The 12,965-nt window shown below is 32.8% G+C and overlaps 1 protein-coding gene across 1 annotated transcript; it reads right to left on the bottom strand.

The window, feature by feature from the left end:
• Nucleotides 1–9,079: 9,079 nt before the first annotated feature.
• On the bottom strand, nt 9,080–11,704 carry LOC116768586 (leucine-rich repeat-containing protein 24). Its single transcript, XM_032659331.2, is given in 2 exon segments — nt 9,080–9,821; nt 9,824–11,704. Coding segments are annotated over 2 exon segments (1,938 nt in total). The 5' UTR covers nt 11,487–11,704; the 3' UTR covers nt 9,080–9,546.
• Nucleotides 11,705–12,965: the final 1,261 nt, after the last annotated feature.

Below are 12,965 nucleotides of genomic sequence, written 5' to 3' on the forward strand. Positions count from 1 at the left end.
TCCATTCAGTAATACGAAGAATTTATTTTTAATCTCAGAAAAACGAAAAAACTAATAACTACCATACAGAAAAACGATTGTATTAATTACTTAGCAAGTAGCATGACGTCAAAAAAAAACCTTTTGAAAAGACAAAATATTCAGTAACTTTTTTTTTAACATGTTTTTAAATAAAATATAGAATACATGACCGAATTAATATTATTCAATAAATGGTACACGAGTTTTTCCAACATTTTTGTAGCTTTTACGAATTTATACATAATAAAAAAAACACTCAAGTAAGTTTTAAAATATTTGACATGTAAATTCATTTGTACCTTTAAGATTTATGTGTCTTAAGATATGTACAGACGAAGTTATGTTACAAACTAGATATATACAACTCTGGATAATATTAAAAGGATAAATCAAGCGACTAGTTGAACGCAAAATATCGAATGTCGAGACTTCGTTACAATTCACCGGATCTCTTGCACATTTTATTCGGTCTATCAATGCACTTGCAATAGAAATTGCGAGATCAGATTTAAAGTAACAAGTCTGTTAAGTGTGCCTTTTGTAAGAGGATTATGTAGTAAATCGTTTGAAGATTAAAAATCGTTAACCATATTATTAACTTAGTTAAAATTCCTAACTATATGTAATAAAATATATGCCTCAAGTTAACTTCAACCAAACTTACATATCTAAAGAATTTTTTACATTTTTTATTTGTTTTCAACCAGAGTATAACAAAATTGTACAATATGTTCGTAAAGAATGATATTTTCGAGCTTTTATGATCACCAAGGTATTCCGGCAGGTTTTACCATACCGGAGTATTAATGTACCTGGGGTCATAAGTCAGACTAAAAGTGGTCTGGGGTTAACCTTAGTGTCATTCCCAGTATTCCCAGTTCATCACTTCTCTGTTTGACAGAGTAGGATATGGGGGGAATCTTTGGCTTTTACGGAGTGTTGCAGCTTCCTTAGGGTATGCTGCCGAACTATTGTATATATTTTTCCCTCTTTCTGTCCTTCTGTCCTATTCTTTTTGCCTTTTCGATTGCCGAGAGCGAATCGGCAGCAAAAGGGTGAGGTATCTCCAAGTGCTGGAGCGTGCCACGAAGAAAGTGGACCTTGACGAGATGACGAGAAGAATATGAAAGAGAAAAAGACGAAGAGAAGAGGAGATGGGCGACAGGCTCTTGGGTACTCGAACGGCCGAAGGTAACTCCGGAGGAGGCTGATCAACTAGCGACTAACCTCTGTAGTGCACAAGCGGGAGTGGCGGATGTCGTCCGGCCCGTCAAGCGGGTGGCTTTAAGATTAAGAACTTAGACGATTCTGCCACAGCTGATAATGATAGTACCGGGTGTTGAAAAGAATCTCTCCACGTTGTGGAGGTTCGTAGGGGCAATAGGGCATGGACATCGTTGTTGCCTTTGCCAGATGCCCCATGGACGCCGCAAAACTCCCAATACACGGACGCAGGCTTCTCGTGAGGTGGAGTTTGGCTGGCATTCGAAAACAAGCCACTCAGGTGGTACAAGTACCAGGAGCTCGGGCACACCAGATCGGTCTAAGAATCGGGAAAAGACCGCAGCAATTTATACTTCCGATGCGACTTGCAGGGTCACACTTGAGCAAGCTGTACTGGAGTGCTCGGTCGACCTTGGTCTACCAGCGGGTCATGACCTAGGTAGGCGAATCTTGGTGAGAGTATGCTCGCAGCTTTATCTCCGAACTGTAGGTCTGGTAGAAGGGTGGCTTTTGAGCCCTTTGACCCTCTGAGGCTGGCGATGTAAGGTCATCATTATAATTATAATTACTTGATTAACTTGCATACCCTTTTATTTTCTGATCTATTTTATTTGAAATCCTTTATAAAGTGTTTCTTATTTTAATTTTCAAATAATTATCTAAATCAACTTATATATAAAGTTGGAACCTTGTTTGCTTATTGTTATAAACGAAAGTATGTGATTAGTGACGATAATTTACTTAAAATTATACACAATATAGTTACCAATGCATGTCTTTTAGATGCAATTACAAGTCTTAACTAGGTCTGTTTGTTCTGACCGCATACCCCATTAATTTAACACCTTGGCAGAAGCATTCAACGTATCGTGCCAACAATGTCAACTTAATATATACAATGAAGTTGTACATTTTATCTTAAAAAATTATAAAATTAAATAAGAATCTGAATAATAAATAAAAATTAAAAGTAATGTTATATCGATACTTTTATACAAACAGGATTTAACCAACGATTTCTGGGATATGAAGACCCAGTCGCTTTGTCAAATTCACCACGTGCCCTTTGTCAGTTAACCATGTATTTACAACAGCCCAACGAAAATATATGTGTTAAATCAAGGAACATTCGCTCCACTATATCAAATGTTCAGACAGACGAACGCCCAATATTTTATACATTTATAATTTGCATTTTCTCTGCTATCAGTATTCTATGTTTTGTTTCCGTCAAACACCTGAACCTATTATCAGAATTAATAATACTCGCTAGAAGTAAGAACTAATTAGCAAAGCTAAGGCTAATGACTTATATTCTTATCAGACAGGGTATCAGAAAATCAGCCAAATAATTGATAATTGACAAAAAGTGTCGAGTACCAGCTATTTAAAAAATATGTAAAATTTAATTTTACATTATTTTACTGTTTATTAATACAAACTGATGTAAAATATTGTTATTTGTTAATTAGCTAAAAATATTTTATTCTGAGTATTCACATTTTTATTCTCCAGACATCAATTTGGTCATTATTTATTCATATTTAAAATTGCTCCTCTTTATAAACTACATTACGTGACTGTCTTACAAATTACAAACAATATTACAAATTACAAACAATGAAATGCTACAATTCCCATTTTTATATAAAATATAAAAGTTAAATTGATCTGTCATTGGGTTATATAAACCTAAGTTATTAATTTTAATAACCTAATAGTTTAGTGGCTTAAGTTAATAAAGTAATGGCATAATAGTAATTTCACAGACAGAACTCAAAGCCTCCTGTTACTTAATAAAAATAAGCTCAAACTGATTAACTTGTTTTTTTTTCTATAGTTTATGCGGTATATAAATCTTATTTGATTGTACAATACGATATTAAAATCGCTTTAAAAAACAAGATATCATTTATTTAAAATCCTATGACTTTTCGTTTCGTTCCTTTTTTTGAAATACAATATATTTTATTGATTTGTCGTTGTAAAAGTTAAATGTGTTAATATAATTTATCCTACAGCTGTGCTAACTTCGCTTATTATAGGCTCATTGAAATCACTCTATGTTTAGAAAGTATATTTCGTTAACAGAAACACATACAAACATATAACAAACTTATTTATTAGAAAGTATGTTTCGGTATCTGTTATATAATGTATGACACAAAAAGTATGTAGTAATGAGCTTGAATATAAAGTTATTTTTATTGCGTCCAAGCACGAGCAAAGCACAGGATGGAATCAGTCATTGTGTTCAAGCAAGAGGAAATACCAAGACAGTAAAAAACAGGACGCGCAGCGATTGAAATACGAAGTACCGCGTTCATTGTTTATAAGATGAACGGCTAACTACATAGAGATAGGTTTTAGATCATTATATTCTTATAAATTATTATATTTTTCTATCTTATATGAGACATTTGTCTTAATTTCATATATTTTATTTATATTTTCTATAACAGAAAAAAGGTATACTTACTATCATATGTAGTCTCGTTCAATATAGACACAAGTTACTTGTAATACCTCTTAAAGGAATTGAGGAAAAACGATAGAAATAGAATTTGAAAGATAGGGATAGCCTTTGGAGTTCAACTGCGACAGTTGAACGAAACAGATACTTGACGCTTGTATCGTAAAAGAGTTCTGGCGATGAAATAGCCAATACTACAGTTATTTAAACTACAAGCAAATTCTACGAATATATTTTTGGTGTTCCATTAAATATATTTCTGTTGAATAAAAAATAAACTATTCATATCGATGTTATTTAAAAACCATGCTGTTAAAATATTAAGATTAAAATGGAATTAGTTACAGAACTAAATTCAATTTGGACGTAAAACAAATACTTCTACTATAATTGTAAATAATTTAAAAAGTATAGACTAACTGTAGGCATTATTGAATGAAAAACTTTTATGAGCAAGTCTCCGGTTTATGTGTAAGAGTTATTTGTCGATAAGAATGAGAGAATTATAATACTAGTCTTTTATAAATTAAAATAAATCTAGTCTTTTAGATAATAAATAAAAGTAATAGTGTCTATCTGTCTATTTGTCTATGGGAAAGAGTGTTATTTGTTACTATTCTATTAAAACGTATTTTACATTGCTTTATTTAGGGACCTCATCAAATGTGGAGATATAAAGATTTCTGGTAAAAATAAGTTTTATTTCTGTTTTCCAAATGCTTAATGTGATACATATGTCGTGTCTATAACAGTTTTAGGAGTGTTAAATTAATCTAACATATAATGGTAATAACTGGATTTTTAGTAATTTCTTAATCAATTAAAATCCTTTCACTAGCAGAAACCCTAACTGTCAGAAAAAGTTTCTCTTTGGGATTTTCATGCTAACCAGCTTTATGTCATCAGTTGTCAATAAATTCACTCCTCATTACTAATATCTTAAGTTTCTATTCTTAACACTACAGAAGTATGACGTCGTCTTTAAATATCACATGCATTCCATTTCATTTTCTGTAGAAAAATATTGAGATATAAAGTTTTAGATATGGACATTTGTTTTTATTTTTAATATTATATATATAGTGCTTGGTTATAATTCTTTCTGATAGGAAGTAAAAGTGATCGAAGCACTATTCCAATGAAAGCCTTTTCACTCTTGGCTTTAAGACATCCAAATTTTATGTGCTTGGAAACACAGACGCAGGCGCACTGTTACGATCCTTTGTAGTATACATAGTACAAGTTGGGATTCACGAGCTACATACGGAGCTTTAACAGTATTTCAAAAAAAAAATGTCGTATTCGTTATCGTTATAGTAAGTTACTGAATGAGACACGGGCAAAGATTGTATGTAGGGTGACAATGCCAATGTGGACTAAGCACACAGTGCGGAGGAGTAAATAGAAAGCTTTTTCCTGGGTCAGGATTGATTGAATGATTTATATTGTATTTTTGGTCTTAACTGAATATTATTTTGTTGTAAAAAGAGTAATATATAATAAATTAGAATTATTTTTGATTGAATTAAGTTATACTAATGTAGATAAACGTTTCATATAACTATATCATGAAATATGAACGGGAATTTTAACGTCCTCAGTGTGTCAAGGACAAACAGCAGTGCCTCTATGTAAGCCTGTCAGATATAAATTATTAATTACCTGAATGACGCCGACATAAAAAGTTAGATTTAACGTCATTTACGGTTCAGTTTAAGTGAGCCTTGATTTAGTACATTTATAAGGAATTGGCAGTAACATTTAAAAATTTAATATTAAGTAGACGGCTGGCAGCAAACCAAGCAGAAGAGGGAAGGAGCATTGAAAGATCGAATTCAATTTATACTAAAGACCCGATAGTGCCAAGTTGTAAGTAGCGACGTAAATAATAGCGAGCTTTGTTCAATTAGGAGATACTTGAAGGTACTTTTACGTCTAAAACTTTCTTCTTAAAAAATTTCCAACTGTGCCTTTATTTTCATATATTTCATTCATATGTAAAGTTGATAGTTAAGGAAAGTTAATAATGTTGTTTTGTATAAAAGAGACATTTTATTCAATTGAAGACATATTATTTTAGCTTCATATAAGATAATGAGGACGTGACATTTTAATTTGAATTTATATTTAATAAATTATATTTGAAAATACAAATCTTGTGTGTCTGATTAAGTAATTAACCTGGGCTCTAAAGGCACTCGTGGTATTCGTCAATAAATCTTCAAACCGTACTGCGCAAAATGGAAGTGTCCAATTCATTACTTAGCCCATTAATTATTAAATTGAATAAACTAGCATGGTTGCTAGTTATACTTGCTTGTCTTCAATAACTAAATTTTGCGTTTACTAAACTTTAATCAATAAAAAAAATCATTTCTTCTTGTATGAATACCTCAACAATATTTTCATCATTATACCACTGCCAGGTACAGTGAATAAATGGTACACTTTATAATGTAATAACATAAAAAAAATGTCCGTTCAATAACCGTTACCTGAGGGGAGACAATTATCCTTTTGGAGCACAGCATTGATTTTGTAGCATAATGTTTAAATCTGTGTTTACAACGATTCAATGTTTTTTTTTTCTGTTTCAACAAAGAGGTTGCATTTGTTCGCAACAGAACCAAATCAAATTTTTATTTATGGACATCTTAATTTATCTATGTAATTTTTTTCTCAAATAATAAATACGAAAAATGATGTACATTATCATTATAAATTGTGTGACAAGATTTTACGTGACAGATGTATTTCTTGAAAATGTCATATGGGTATTAGAACAAGAATCTTATATTGACACATAAATAATAATAATAGTTTTTCACTCGACACTAGAGACATTGAGAAAATTATAAGAAAATAACTATGTAGTTATTTCAAATATTCATATGTAATTTTAATTTAAAAAAGAAGCTAAATATTAATATCAAGATGTAACGATTAAAGAAAAATAAAAAAGATAATTTTATAAAGTGTAAATATAGTCGTTCGAAAAGTGACGACACTTCTTAATTAAAGAAACAAACCGAAAGCGGTAACTCGTGTCTCGAGAGACCTTTATAACGAAACTTGAACAAAACAAACGTAATATATATATATTCAATATGATGAAGTATTATTGCCGCGGGCCTCTTCTAATCCTAGCCTCCCTTCCACGATATACCTATAACTAAACCTCTTACAGCTTGTGTATTACATATCAAGAATAAGCGTTTCAGACGAACCTTTTTTTATTAATACTAAATAATCATACAAAATATAACAACTGTTCAATGTCTATCAACTTGTTATGCAAAATCAATAAGCAGAATAATTTGTTTATTTATTTTGTCTAAATGAAAGATATCGATAATGAAATTGATAAAAATTTACATATTTTTTTTTTTATTTTTAAATATAAAACAAATCTACCGAACCCCACTTAACAGAGCTACGTAATTTACGCTCGCCTCAATTTGAGTCAGATTGCTATGGGGAATTATTTTCCAATTCATGTTATCACGCTGATGTTATATAAGTTTTTAGGTAACAAAGAAGCAATATTTAAATACACTGATGACAAGTCATGTATGTTCGAAACGAATATTTAATTTTTATATCTAATGTAATCAAAGTTATACATACATATTTAGAAACCTATTATATATATATATAAGAGCATATAGTTTATATAATGGATTGATGTAAACATAAAACAGACATATCGTTTCATCAATCACGAAAGCACTGCCTCCTGTTAAAGTGATCCATTTGCATATTTTTGAAATAAACAATCTGATTCTAATATTTTTATTCATACAACCTTACAAAAAACTGGTAGAACTACTATAACTAAACCCATTAAAAAAACAATTACAAATAAAATTGTCGGACTGTTTAAGAAAGCAATAAATACAAATAATATTCTTCCAACCTCGTTCCTAATAAGTACATACATGTGTATATGTATATATATATATGACTGTGCATGTGTGTGTATGTATGTGTGAGTGTGTGTGTGTTGTGTTCCATTGTGATGACTGTATACATTAGCGATACATTTTATCTTCTCCGTCTCAGCTTCACTTGACAGGTTTATTATATTGTTACGATAGGGAACGTAAAATTTACATAACGCAGTCGTTCAGCAAAAGTTAATAAAGATTTTATATTAATTATCCATGTTATATGCTAATTGTTTCATACGTCTTATGTGATATTACTTTCGGTGATGTATATATATAATGTTATAATTTAGAAAATCAAGTCCACCTAACAATATTTGACCACTTTACGCTTAGGGACCGATTCCATTGAACCCGTTTAGGGACCAATTCTAATAAAAAACAAAATTGAGCGGAAATGAAATAACGCCAACCGGTTCATTTCGTTGCTCCGGGAGGTGAGCTTAACTTTTTTATAATAAACCAAAGCTGAACAATAATACTTTTCAAATTTATGATAACTCGAAGTTTACAACACACACTATAAAAAATATTACTGCTGGTATATAGAATAACAATAAATAACATTTTTAAAATAAATATTAAAAAAAAAATAGTAAGTTATAAAGGAATTAAAATAGTAAAGGCTGAAAAATAAAATATTTTCGTTTAGCGAATCAATAAATGCTAAAATTTTGTAACTTGCGGAGAATGACTGGAGAGAAATGCTCAACATTGTTCGCGTAAGCATGTAGTGCACTGCTTTACAACACATCCTCTGATACCATTTAGTAGAAGTTTAAAGAATATTTCGCTCTATTTATTATTATATCGCAGGACAATAATATTTTTACCACTTAATTATTTAAGCTCTAGTTTGATAGTAATAAAAGAAAATAATGTTACCCAATTCGTAATTGAAAATGAAATTTAATATATTTATTTAAAAAAAAAGTTAGATAAAGCATTGTTTTAAATAGTTTATCTTCTTTACACTTGCCCATTCAGGAAATAATATTTAACTTAGTCGACATACAAAAACTGTCGAGGTTCTTTTGATGTATTTCGAACGGACGTCTTATCTACCGTGACTTCCGGTCTCAGTGTCATAGACCTGTAGTTGGACTTTACACATCTATAGATGTTAGGCTTCAAGCAATAAAGACTATAATTCTATGTATTCTCATTATGTACCTGTCCGAGAGAAAAGCTTTTTATCTGTAAAGTAATTTCCTGCTACTAATAACAAATTATGATATGCTTAACGTTTCAATTCAAATTTAATGTTCGATTGTTTTAAAGTAAAATATTCATAAAATAATATTATTCGGATTTTATAGGGACGTGTATAGATTATGTTGGTGTTTGGTGGAATTTTTTAACATTTTATAAATAACTAGGTTGTGAAGTCACGTACAAAAATATATACTCAGTGTTAGTTTTATAATCGCCTTGTTTATTTCCCATCATATTTTTCAACATAAAATACTCATTTACATTAAATTATTTATCTTACATCAAATAACATTCACCGTGCATTACAACAATAATACCTAGCTATAAACATTATTGTATTTTTTAAGGGAAATTTCTTTGGATATATCGCTTCAATAGTTCTTATTACGACATTTATTATTATGTAACATCTATTCAGAATTTCAACATCCATGATATATTACATACAGTAATTTTAATTAATCATTTGGCGATCTTATAAATACCGTTCTGTATAACTTACTTTCTTCAACTAATCAGTCGTAGATCCTTTACATTGGATCCAATGTAACCTTCCACTAATTATAACTAAATAAATTATATAATACAAAATCTATTACATGACCTGTTTACATATACTGCGTTTAATTTATTATTTACAATATACATTTGGTATAATACATCATTTTAAACATCTGTAGCACAGCCATCCTGAAAACCATCCTCCGATGGCCTCGTGATAGTTAGCACACGTTTCAATGCCGAGACTGGGGGTAGCACTGGCGGAGCACGCTGCCACACACGTAGTGTGCGCGCACCGCCAACTGGCAATCCATAATCAGCAGGATAAGGAGCATCACCTGGTGCTGTACTAGCTGCCGCCATTGCATGGGATCGTGGGAAGGTACGACTCATATAGCCAAGCTCTTCTTGAGAGCCGTTAACACTACTGTTTTCAATATGGGTGTGCGATCGTTATAATATGCTGGAATTGCGGAACTGATCGCTCGTGCCAAGTTGTTAGCCTGATTCATTTTTATTTGATCCCACAGACCGGATGGATATAATGAATCGGAAGCTTCACGCGCATATTCTCCGCTACCTGGTCGATTGACGCTATCGGGTCTCGTATCGTTAATGAGGTCGGGATCGATACCTCCGGAGACGGTGGGAGATACAACAGGCGGTCCCATTGCCTGGACTAAGCTACCCCGACCTTCATAATGATTAGTTGTATAAGGTATATCATTCGTTCTTGGAGGCTTAAGTACTGGGTTGCATTTTGTTTCATCATAATTTGGAGATTCTTGTCTGTTAGCCAACACAGCTACATGGGGCCTGTCTGTTACGGTAGGATGAACTTCATTGCCAGATACAACTCTGTCTAACGTATTTGGCGTTTTACTTTCACAAGCCGGAGCCGGCCGGAATCGCACGAAAGTAATAAGCAGTCCTAATGAAATCACAATTATAACTAAGAACAATGCAGCTCCCAGGCTCGCAATTTGGGCGCTTCCTAAAGACGCCATTCCAGCAGTCATTTGAGTGACATGTATTGTGAAGTTAGCTTCAGCATTCCCTGCTTTGTTCTCGGCAACACAATAAAATTCAGAAAAGTCTGTGTCTTGTGTATTCGTTATAACGAGAGTGGATCTTTTTTTCCGGTCACCAGCTTCATAAATAAAGATTCTTTGATGTGAATTGAAACTACTTCCATTTTGTAGAAGGCGTCCATTCCAATACCAATTTATATTAGGACTTGGAATAGCTTCTGTTCTGCAAACAATTGTAGCATTTTCTCCTACAGTTGCTTCCACATATCTATTAATGGGTAATATTTCTGGTTTACAAGCAAATTCCTCAAGAGATAGTTCCGAAAATGGTTTATTTGCAAGACGACTCGGTGACGAACAACTGGGAGATGAGAATAGCTTATGTTTTGAAAGCCACATTTTTAAGTCACGTAGCCGGCAAGTACATGTCCAAGGATTTTCAGATAAATCAATAACTCGTAGTTTTTCTAGCTTTTCTAAGGAGGTTAAAGGTAAGTCACGCAAACTATTACCATTCAGCTTTAAAGATTCTAATGAATGTAAGTTTTTAAATGCATCTGCTGCAATATCTCTAATATCACATCTTGACAAATCCAGCTTAACGATACTTCCCAAATTATGGAGAGATTCCGAATGTATCTTCAATATAGGGTTATTAGAGAGCATAAGATCTCTAAGAAAAGGCGCATCCTTGAAGCTATTTGAAGGTATCTGAGTGAGTAAATTATAAGAGAGATCCAATTCCACTAAGTTAGTTAGACCTTTAAATGCCCGGTCGTTTATTTGCCCTATATTACAGTTTCGGAGATATACTCGCTGAAGGTTAACGAGGCCCGTTTTTGCAAAAGCTTCTTGAGGAAGAATCTGTAAGTTATTCCCTGAAAGGTCAAGTACTTGCGTAGCAGGATCGACGGGCTCCGGTATAGTTATTAGAGCTCGATCTACACATTCCACGGTCTGTTTTCCACCTTTCCATTTGCACCCACAAACAGCTGGACATGATCCAGGAGGCGCAATCCCAGCTAAGATAGTTTTCGTCACCATCACAGTCACTGCTACTACGAACCACTTCATTTTGACAAAGTTTTTATTCTTTAAATATTAATCACCATAACATTTCCTTAAAAGTTATTTTATTCACTTTAATTCACACTGTCAAAAAACTTACTAGTATCTACATAAATATTTTGTGTATATCGTGATACCGTATCACATCACTACTCGAGAAAGTTGGTGAACGACACATGACGACACAGCGCTCACTCGCGACGGCTATAAGTCAACTGAGAGGGAGGGATCCTCAGTGTGAAAAGAGCTCGACGCATGCGCGTTGGCGGAACCCCTCGCCCCGCTCTGCGGCTTATCCTCGGCCACGGAGTTGAGTAGCCCTACTCAGCGTGTTAAAAGAATTCCAAAAGTGTAATTTTCTACCTGGCTGTGACCGCCGTCGACAGTCCCGCTCACCAGCGGCTCACGTTCATTCATAAATACCTGAGTCCGTGTGGCAGTTGGGGCAATATACTAAATGCGGGTCGAAAATGTAACAATGCGAGCCACTATCACACAGGCCGCTTCGATTGTTCCCTAACATTTTTTGTAGTGCTCAAGTTGGGACAAGTTAAGGTATAGGATAATTTAACAATGAAATATCGTAGTTGGCGGCAGGTAAAAGCTACGGCACAGGATGTATGACAAAGTAAAGCGTTAAGTAAGCTTCATTTTCATTCATACTTTCCCAGAACTTTTTACCGTAAGTCCAATTTTAAACATTGTTATTACCTAGATATGTAATTGTTACAACTGAGTACTGTAAAAGATTGTTACTCGTAGCGTGATAACATTCATTCAGATTCATTCATTCCTTACGTCTTGTTCTAACTTACTTTCATTGTTTGTTTTGAATCCATTAAAAATAATGGGAAGTGAATCCGTTACGAACTTTTAACAAATGATTAATGTTTACATTATTTCTATTGTACCGCAATATGCTCTCTAAATATATTAATATTAGCACACTTTCCAGTCAAAATATATATTTATTTTTAATATCTTAAATAACTATGATATAATGTTTGAAACTATGTTCATTTTGGGAAATGAATTTGAATAGTGTCTTTATATGAAAGTTATACAAATATTCATATCATCAGACAGATATGATTAAAATAGTTGACATAAATGTGTATGTAAGTTCTTATTATAGCCAGATATAACGACATATGTCGGCACGCGGCTGGCACGCTCCCTGTTCATCAGCTGTCTCTACACCTGGAGCTAGTATCCACATGTCCACATTCGTTACTGCACGGCTTCAGGTACTTTGCCAGTTTTATTAGCGTCATATTGCTCGAAATATAAACAAGTTTTTATTAACATAAAAATTATTTTTATTTAATTTTAATTCTTTAATACCACTTGATTTTATACTTCACATCAAAGTTATTGAGTTACAAATTGCAAAAGATTTTAAAATAAATCACCCGCTTTTAGCCTCACCTAATATATTACCCAATCCGATATAATCCAATCTCCCTGATATGAGTAACGCGCTAG

Source organism: Danaus plexippus, chromosome 4, assembly GCF_018135715.1.
Source record: "Danaus plexippus chromosome 4, MEX_DaPlex, whole genome shotgun sequence".
Taxonomy (NCBI): domain Eukaryota; kingdom Metazoa; phylum Arthropoda; class Insecta; order Lepidoptera; family Nymphalidae; genus Danaus; species Danaus plexippus.